The sequence below is a fragment of the Sinohyriopsis cumingii genome, unplaced genomic scaffold (genome assembly GCF_028554795.1).
Source record: "Sinohyriopsis cumingii isolate HCF-2022 unplaced genomic scaffold, ASM2855479v2 utg001711l, whole genome shotgun sequence".
NCBI classification, from domain to species: domain Eukaryota; kingdom Metazoa; phylum Mollusca; class Bivalvia; order Unionida; family Unionidae; genus Sinohyriopsis; species Sinohyriopsis cumingii.
In genome coordinates, this window is record NW_028316038.1 from 183,707 (window position 1) to 194,305 (window position 10,599).

The window sequence follows — 10,599 nt, forward strand, 5'->3', positions numbered from 1 at the left end:
AAGAAGGTCATAGAGTGGGTCTTCACGTTGCCATTTAGAAATCACATTTTTATGTGCATTTCGGGTCTAAATGTGAGATATTTTTTTTGTACACTATGAATATCACTCTTCTTAATCAATATTCGATTCTTCTTTCTGGATATAAAATTGATTTTTGACCCAAAATAGCATGTGATCAAATATTTACAGAAATGACATATCATTGCACAGAATTACCCGACACACAAAATAGGTCAACATGGTGGTATATATATATATATATATATATATATATATATATATATATATATATATATATATATATATATATATTTTTAAGGTGTGTTTGCATAACATATTAGGGGTCCTATATGCAAAGTTGATGTCATGGGTTGATATTTTTTTTCCATAACACTTTACATTTTGCCGTATAACTTTAAAGCCAAAGTGTGATTAAGGAATTAACCATTTAGCTACTACTGCTATCATCATCAGTTACTGAGGCTGGTTGCTAGGCTGAATACTAGAGCATCATCATGGCTGACTACAGAAACTGACAATACAAACATGGTTACATTTATATTCATTGTTTCATTAGTTTTTGCTGGATTTCAGTGAAATAAAAAACAGATTACCTTGTATAGTGTCTGTTATTAATATATTTCCACTAGTCTCCTATATCCCATCATACAAGAAATCCCAGTCATGTAAACTGTTTTGAATCACACAAAATAAATCCATTATTTACATATGTACACATAAAAACATGAATGAAATCCACACTGTACTTACAAAGTTCAGACTGGTACCTCTCAAAACAGTCATTATCCACACATAAATGATGATGTATATTCCAAGATATGCCCATATCTCCATGTTGCTGGTTTCATACCATTTCAGATCTTGCTTTTGGTCCCCTATTTTCTTGGCATAATCATTTGTTTCTTTTACAAGCTTTTCCACCAGACATTCAGGAAAAAAAAATTGAGAAAAAATTCTTTCTCATTGCTTAGTGGTCCAAGCTTGATTGTTGAACCAACATGAGAATCAAAATCATTTATCTGCCATCACTCCATTGTGCCAGTGGGACTATGTCCTCATCATCTGATTCAAAATCACTTACATCTGAGCAGCACAGAGTGGCTGAGTGGTCTAAAGCGCTCTCCATTACAGATCACTGCCATCTCACCTCTGTCTGTGTGGGTTCAAGTTTCGGATTCGGCTAATGTGGGTATGTGAGAAAGCTTGCCAGTAGCTTCTCATGGGTTGGTGGTTCTTTCGGGGTTTTTTCCAGGTTCTTCTTCCACCATTAATACTGGCCGCCATGTATGGCCTATTGTGTGCTGAAAAATGGCATTAAACCCTACAACAACAACAACAACAACTTACAGATGGATAAGAAAACAAAGTTGCTCATATCTGAATCAGAATCGATCTTTGTTTATCTCAACTACACATGTTTTGTAAATTGCAGGAAAGCCCTTCCTGTGTATTTACATTTAGCCTCTCAGCTTTCAAACTTGTATCAAAATGTTGAGTAAACTGTACTCTCATTGGTTATGATAAATAAAAATATGTAAACTTCTGTACTTTCAACCAATCAATGTTTAGTTAACATAGTGGTCATGTCCACATAGATGTGACACTGGGGTTTCGAGTAGCAGCTGAACTATATACACACATAAGCGACACTGGGGTAGAAAATGAGGCTTATCGACACTGCATATATGCATCATTGGGGTTCAGGAGCTATTTACAGGTGACACTTAGATGTGGCAGTCATAGCTAAAGGGTTAAATGTGGTAAGCTTATACATTATCATTAAAATGTGTATAGAGTATCACATTAGGGGTCCTCAGTTGGAACATCCTCTGCCTTTTCTGTCAAGACAAGAAAGAAATCTCAGACATAATTTGCTACCATTCAGTGCTATATTTGGAACTTCTACTTTTCACATGGAATATTATGGCAGAGGACCATGATACTTTCTTTTACTTTACTATAACTTTTGAGCCATCATAGAATTGGGGATGAAATTTTGGCATAATTTTATCACAGGAATTTTGGTCTTTGACCACATTTGGATCCTATCGTCAAGGTCAGTATTTAAAGTTTTCCATCACATTTTCCTTTCTAATATCTTTGAGCCACATGAGACAAATGGGTGAAAACTTTTGTATACCTTTATATCATCACAGAAAGTTGTGTCATATACCACGTCTGAGGTCTTGTTTTTAAGGTCAAAGTCAAGGTCACAGGTCAGTAAATTAGGTTTCAGTAACATTTTCCCTATTGCTCAATTACTTATGAGTAGTTTAAGGTATAAAAAAATACATGTTGGCATACTTGACATTTACAGATGTGCTGCATTTCAAATTTGGAGTCTTATCTTAAAGGTCAAGGCCACACTTTTTGGTTTCTGTAATATTTTCCTTCTGCTCCATCACTTACGAGTTGTTTCAAATAACTAACTACAACTTCATATACTTGATACTAAAAGATGTATTGCATTTGCAACTGGGGGTCTTATCTTTAAGGTTAAGGTCACAATCACAGTCACAAATTTAGGTTTCTGTAACATTGTCCCTGCTGCTAAATAACTTATGAGTTGTTTAAGATAACTAACTACAATTTGGTAAATTTGACACTAATAGATATACTGCAGTTCAAAGTTTACAGTCTTTTATTTAAGTTCAAGGTCACAGAGCTTCATATTATGGTTTCTTTTGTTTCTGCATTATATTTTTTTATAAATCTTTTAGGATCAGTGATGAACCTTGTTACACTAGTACTTATCATTTTGAGGGCATCCAATATACGATAGTCCAAGTTAGAATTTTCAATGTTAAGGTCACTGATGAATTATTTTTTGCCATTTTGGCACTTTTACTATAATATCCATTGAGATAAATACATGAAGCTTGATTACTTTCATTGTCTGCCCACTTAACTAATGAGGCCACACTAAATGAATGGTTAAGTCGCAAAGGACTTCATTGCTGTATATATTTGGGTGACCTCACCACAGTAGGCAGGGGATGACCAATTTTCATTGATGTAAGCACTGCCATCATACTGTGCAGTCACTAGTCATTACAATTTTGATAATTTTTCTTTATTTGTCTATTTCCAGGGACTTTGTGCACAGACATTCTATGGTCACCTGCATTCAGTGAATTATGCTACATTTAACTTGAAGGTAAGCCATTATAATGTGCACTTATTATTGCATTATGTATGGAAATTACCATAAAACAGTTTTAAAGTTAGACATTAATGTTTTGGTAAGGCAACACCTAAAGACTACAGAGACCATGCCAATAATAATGTCCACCATCTTATATACGTGACAGCTTTAAAAAAAATGAACTCAAGATGTTACAGATGTATAATAGCCTGCAACTCTACTTGTACTGTTTTGTTTTTTTAATATTCAAGTTACCTGTGGTATTTTCCAGGAACCATTTAGTAGGGTAGTTTTTGTTTGGTTGGAAACAAGATGTCATATCTTATATATTCCATTTCTAGGTCAATATAAAATATCTTCCAGCATCTGCATCAAGTCATAGTCAGCATCTGTATCAAGTCATAGTCATGTAAAGTTTTGCAAAGACAATGGTTTTTCTGTTTTTTGTCTTGTCTGTGTTTTGTATTTGCTTTTGAAAAAGACATTAATATTCGAAAGTGCTTAGGCTTGTTAGATACTAGTTTTGCACTGTTCATAGTCAGTTTATTAGTTACATATATATATATATATATATATATATATATATATATATATATATATATATATATATATATATATATATTTATTTATTTATTTATCTATGTATATGGTGTGGTACAAAGCATGGTGTGGTACAAAGCATTTTTGATAGTATTTCAAAATTTGCTCTATTAAAAAAAGAATAATTTTTCATAAGCCAGTACATTTTGTCATGTTTATACTACCATAAAACTACAAGAAACCATGTTAACATTTGTGATGCCATCAGCTTAATAATGGGTGCACTTTCTCAAATGGTCAAAATCTATCACACATGCATAGCAATAAGAGGAATTATGATTTCTTAAGTACTGTTAATTATAATAGTACCAGGGGAGATAAATCTGACAGTTATTTCCAGAGAAAAAAATCTGACTGGAACTGAAATATATTTATTCATTTTTTTCCTAGGGTGATATGGTGGCCTCCTGTGACTCATATGGAACTGCAAAGGTCTGGGATGTAAGGGCTGTGGCTCCAATTGTCAGTTTTGAGACAGGACCCCATCCAGCCAACAGAGTGGGCTTCGACCCTTCAGGTGAGCTAATTAGGATTTTCTTTAATAACATGAATAGATAGATTTGCCCCCTATCCCCCGCAGTTACATAAAAAAATGACATTGGCATGCATAAACTTTTATAAGCAGTAAATAAGGCAGCAATGTTTGAAACTGATGCCTGCCTTACATTCCAAAACTCACAATTTTCAGAGCAGAACAGAACTTTAAGGTAATTTAACAGTTTGTTTCAGTAGTTGATGTCTTGAATTTCAGCCAGTTTTTTAACGAATGAATACAACCTTTTTGAAAACATCCTAAATGATAAATGAATACCTACATATTGAATATTGCCTAAATCACGAATAAATACCAACATATTGAATATTCTCTAAATGATTAATGAATACTAGTATACTGAATATTGTCTAAATGATAAATGAATACCAGTATATTGAATATTTTCAAAATGTCGAATGAATACCAGTATATTGAATATTGTATAAATAATGAATGAATACCAATGTATTGAATATTATCTAAATCATGAATAAATACCAGTATATTGAACATTGTCTAAATTATGAATAAATACCAAAATATTGAACATTGTTTAAATGATGAATGAATACCAGTATGTTAAATATTGTCTAAGTCATGAATGAATACCAACATATTAAATATTGTCTAAATCATGAATGAATATTAGTATATTGAATATTCTCTAAATGATAAGGAATACCAGTCTACTGAATATTGACTAAATCATGAAATGAATACCAGTATATTGAATATTGTTTAAATCATGAATGAAAATCAGCATATTGAATATTCTCTAAATGATGAATAAATACCAGTCTATTGAATATTGTCTAAATCATGAATGAATACCAGTCTTTTGAATATTGTCTAATCAGTAATAATTGGAAAAGTAAACTGGATGTCAAATTTCATGTTTAGAATGTTTTTTAAACAATAAATGTTTTTACACATTTACATTGAAATATATTATTATTACATTAGTTTCATATTATTCTATCTCAGTAAACGGGCAAAGCAAGATAGACAGATGCAAACTCAGAATTATTTTCTAATTTTGCCCCTACATTTCAGGTACTGTGTTGGCCATTGCAAGCAATGATAGCACTATTAAGATGTACGAGATATCAAATGGAAAGGTAAGTAATGTGTTGTAGAACTCAGATAAAAATTAATCTAGATGTTACTTTTAGATAAAAATTAATGTATATTACCTTTAGATAAAAATTAATTTAGGTATTGCTTTTAGGTAAAAGTTAATTTGGGTGATATGTAACTAAAGCATTCGACACTGTCAGCCAGGAAGGCCTTTGGAAGTTGATGGCCAATTTGGATGTTCAGAAGTCTTCATTGAAATGATGAGGCATTTTCATGATGGCATGCTTGCCAGAGTCCAGGACCAGAGTAACTATTCCAAACCCTTTGCAGTTATGAATGGTGTGAAACAAAGATGCATCTTAGCCCCCACTCTCTTCAGCCTCATGTTCTCCACAATGTTGATGAATGCTTTCAAGGATAGTGATGTGGGAGTAGCTCTCCAATACCATCTGGATGGGAGGTTGTTCAACCTGAGGAGGCTTCATACCAAAACCAAAGTCCAAAATGAGAACATTCACAACCTCCTGTTTGCAGATGACTGTGCCCTCAACTCCAGCATGGAGGAAGGCATGTAACAGAGCATGGACCTTTTTTCCACAGCATCCACCAACTTCAGACTCACCATCTCTACCAGCAAGACAGAGGTTCTGCATCAACCAGCTCCTGGAGCACATTACCTGGAACCATCCATCACTGTCAGTGGCCAAATGCTCAAAAATGTAGACAAGTTCACATACCTTGGCAGCACCCTCTCACAAGCAGTCCACATAGATGATACGGTCAACACCAGGATTGCCAAAGCCAGCATAGCATTTGGCAGACTCCACTCAAATGTCTGGGATAAGAGAGGCATCAAGCTTACCACCAAACTCAAAGTCTACGCAGCAGTTGTTCTCCCCACCCTCCTCTATGCTTGCGAGACATGGACTGTGTATAGCCGCCATGTTAAAAAACTAAACCACTTCCATATGAGCTCCCTGAGAAAATGGCTGAAAATCAGATAGCAGGACAAGGTACTAAATACAGAGGTGCTCACTCAGGCCAGAATAACAAGCATCCACACCATGCTGTACAAGGCACAACTCCAATGGGCTGGCCATGTTGTATGCATGCTGGTAGAATGCCTACCTAAGAAAGAAGGTCTTCTATGGAGGGCTACAGCAAGGCAAGAGATCTCATGGTGGCCAAAAAAAAGGTACAAGGATGCCCTCAAGGCCTCGATGAAGAACCTAGGAATTGACCCTGACAGCTGGGAGAGTGTTGCTGCTGATTGATATGCTTGGCACAGTTAAGTCAATGCCGGTGCAGCAGCCTTTGAGCAGAAAAGACTGGTGGACACAGCTGAGAAATGTGATCTGTGCAAATCATGGAAAGCAGTTTTGTAACTCCGTCAGTATCCTGCACATCCATGTCCCCACTGCAACAGACTCTTCAGGGCTTGCATCGGACTTATCAGCCATCTCCAGACCCACCCCCACTGAATGGTTCTAATCGACACCGATGGATGAATATCATCAATTTAGGTGATAATATTAGATAAAAATTAATTTAGGTGCTACTTTTATATAAAAATTGATTTAGATCTTCATGTGGTCTGTCGAGGGCAAGATACAGCCTGGCAAAGCCTGTCTCTTTCCAGACTGGATGACCACAGCCAAAATTCACTGATATAGTGTGGCACGCCCTGGCCTTGAGCACATGGTCATTGAGGTCATCTTGGAGCCATTCCACCCTGGTCATTGACTTCATTGAGGAAGACTTCCACCCAGTGATGCTGTGCTGTCATCACACTATTTTACCCATAGTTGGGAGACTCATGGGGGTGGGAGCATCTTATTCCATCCCATATGGATCCAGTCGGCCTGTACCACTGCCCATTGGTCAACTTGGTTGAGCGCATCGACACAGCTTCTACAGGTATGGAGATTAGCACCAAAAAAACCAAACTGATGACAACAACACCAAATGGCATCAGTGCAGGAAAAAAGGTCAGTGGAGAGAAGCTGGAAAGAGTCACAAGCTTCAAGTACTAGGGATCAGTTATCACAGATGAGGGCTCTAAACCAGAACTAATTTGCAGGATTGCCCAGACAACAGTAGCAATAACAAGGTCAGAGACCAATATGGAAAGATACAAACATTGCTTTTGGTTCCAAAATCAGGCTGATGCGCATGATTGTCAAATCCATCTTTCTGTATGCTTGTGAAACATGGACGCTCACATCAGATCTACAAAGAAGGATTCAAACCTTCAAAATGAGATGCTACAGCAAGATTTTGGGCATCTCATACATTGACCATGTAACCAATAAAGAAGTTCACAACAAGATCCAACGAGCCATTGGATCCTATTAAAACCTCTTGACCACTGTAAAAAAGTGTCAACTGAAGTGGTACGGTCGTGTCTCAAGATCATCTGGACTGACAAAAACAGTTTTGCAAGGCACAGTGCAAGGGTGCGGAAGAAGAGGCAGACAGAAAAAGAGGTGGGAAGACAACATTAAGTAGTGGACAGGCACGGGATTCGGAGATTCCCAAAGGGCAGTAGAGAACTGTAAAAGATGGAGAGAATTGGTTGTAAAGTCAACTGTGGTGCCCCAATGACCTCTTGGGTTATTCGTTTGATGATGATGATGATCTTACCTTTAGATAAAATTTAATTTAGGTGATATCACTGAAGTCAGTTGAGCACAGTGTCACAACTGGATCAATTATCACTGAAGTCAGTTGAGTGCAGTGTTACAACTGGATCAATTATCACTGAAGTCAGTTGAGCTCAGTGGCACAGCTGGGTCAATTATCAGTGAAGTCATCTGAGCACAGTGTCACATCAGTATCTGTTATCATTGAAGTCATTTGAACACAGTGTCACAGCTTGGTCAATTATCACTGAAGTCAGCTAAGCACAATTCCACATCAGGATCAATTATCTTCCAAAAAATAAAGAAATAGCTTCACACACTATTAACGTAAATGTATCTATTTTCATGAATATCAGTTTGCATGGTTTTGTATAAAATATAGTTTCATTGTGAGTTCAGTTCAAATGAAATGGGAAAGAGTCACGCTGTTTCAAGATAACAGCCATTTTTCTAGTTTTTAAATCTATGATGTGTCACCAGCAACCGCAAAGTCCATGAAAATTAGTGCTAGACAAAATATAGTGTATTTAGGGCTGTTTCAGTAAAGCATACTTTGGACCCAAGGAAGGAAATTTTAATATCAAGTAGCCACCCATAAATATATAAAATTTTTGTGTCATTTTCATATTAACTTCTTGAATAATCAGAATACCCTGTTATATATTGTTTTTAAAAAGTGCCTTCCCTGAGTATCATAAATGTTTAAATGAAATTGCTCTAATCATATTGCCTGACTTTTGACAAAACTTAATGTTTTCACTTAATAAAAAAGAAAAACAATATAAAATCATGATGACAGTGCACTGAAAGTAGTGATATTACCAGCTTTGAAAGCCAATATTAATAAATCATTTTCCTTAATTTATAATGGTCCATAACATATTATAGCTTCTGATTGTCTTTTTTTCAGTTGTCCTCATTGGTTGGACATGAGGATGCTGTCCAGTGCTTGCTGTTTGACCGTAGTGGAGAATTTCTGGTGTCTGGTGGCAGTGACTGCACTGTTAGAATCTGGTCATAAAATATAGTGGGACTGGAACTGAATGTCTTTTATAACGAATATTTTAAGAAGGAAGACATCTAGGACTTTCTGAGAGAATGAAGACATTTAGGACTTTATGAGAGAATGAAAACAATGAGGACTTTTTGAGAGAAATGAAGACATATAGGAGTTTCTGAGAGAATTTTGTTTTTTAAGATTCTATATCGATCTTAAAGGATTTATATGCATGGGATTAATTTCACTGTAATAATTTAAAAGTTAAAAAAAATAAAAAATAAAAATAGAAACAACACCCAAAATTTGTGGAAAAAATCCCCAATCGCATATCCTTAAAAAATGAAATTGAAACTATTTAAAATGTTTATCCAATGCCAGTAATACCAGGATGTCGGATTGTATACATTCTGATATCACTTAATATCAGCTTACTTGTATGTACATAGAACTTGTATGATGCAAATGTTGAAGGAAAAGGAACATCAAGGTTATTTTTAAAACATTTAAATGGATTCTGTTCACACATACATTTATGATTATAGTTTATTATTTTAAATACATTCAACACTCGTATCATTCAAATATTTGAGAGACAAAAAACTGTGATAAATGTTTATCTACTTCATGAGTTATAATGCATTATGAAATAGTTTTAAGTTCCTTGATGGATGAATAAAATGGTTTTGAATGAATGACTCTTGTGCTTGTAAAATAAAAGAACTATGGTTGTTACCATTACCATGACCCTCAGGGTGCTTACATTCCACCATATAATTTAGGTATTGCCATTTATCCCATAAGTTTGGCTTAATTAATTTTATAATTTCCATATAATTAATTTGTTGAAATATTAGTTGCACTGTGTCCTTAAAGAATTATAATTTTGATACATCCTTTGAGGTTACAATTATTAACAAGTGCTCACATGCATATGCATATATATATATATATATATATATATATATATATATATATATATATATATATATGTAAGCTCTTCCCTTTAGAGGTACTCTCTCTCTCATTGTGCAGAATAAAACATTAGATCCATTGATTGATTTAACCCTCTTTCTATTTCTCTCTCTCTCTCTCTCATTGTGCAGAATAAAACATTAGATCCATTGATTGATTTAACCCTCTATTTCTTTTTCTCTCTCTATTTTTCTCTCTCTCTCTCTCATTGTGCAGAATAAAACATTAGATCCATTGATTGATTTAACCCTCTAATTTTTTTTCTCTCTCTCTATTTCTATCTATTTCTCTCTCTCATTGTGCAGAATAAAACATTAGATCCATTGATTGATTTAACCCTCTTTTTTTTCTCTCTCTATTTCTATCTATTTCTCTCTGTCATTGTGCAGAATAAAACATTAGATCCATTGATTGATTTAACCCTCTATTTTTTTTTCTCTCTCTCTATTTCTATCTATTTCTCTCTCTCTTTGTGCAGAATAAAACATTAGATCCATTGATTGATTTAACCCTCTATTTTTTTTTCTCTCTCTCTATTTCTATCTATTTCTCTCTCTCTCATTGTGCAGAATAAAACATTAGATCCATTGATTGATTTAACTCTATT

General features: G+C 34.8%; 1 protein-coding gene across 1 annotated transcript in view; it reads left to right on the top strand.

Annotated features, from left to right (window-relative positions):
• LOC149771694 (sperm-associated antigen 16 protein-like) overlaps positions 1 to 9,712 on the top strand; it is a 38,626-nt gene extending 28,914 nt beyond the window's left edge. The window contains exons 13-16 of the mRNA XM_089948204.1: positions 3,113 to 3,178; positions 4,157 to 4,283; positions 5,355 to 5,419; positions 8,931 to 9,712. Coding sequence (XP_089804330.1) covers positions 3,113 to 3,178; positions 4,157 to 4,283; positions 5,355 to 5,419; positions 8,931 to 9,041 — 369 coding nt within the window. The 3' untranslated portion in view covers positions 9,042 to 9,712. The remainder of the gene's footprint in view (positions 1 to 3,112; positions 3,179 to 4,156; positions 4,284 to 5,354; positions 5,420 to 8,930) is intronic.
• The last annotated feature ends 887 nt before the right edge of the window (positions 9,713 to 10,599 follow it).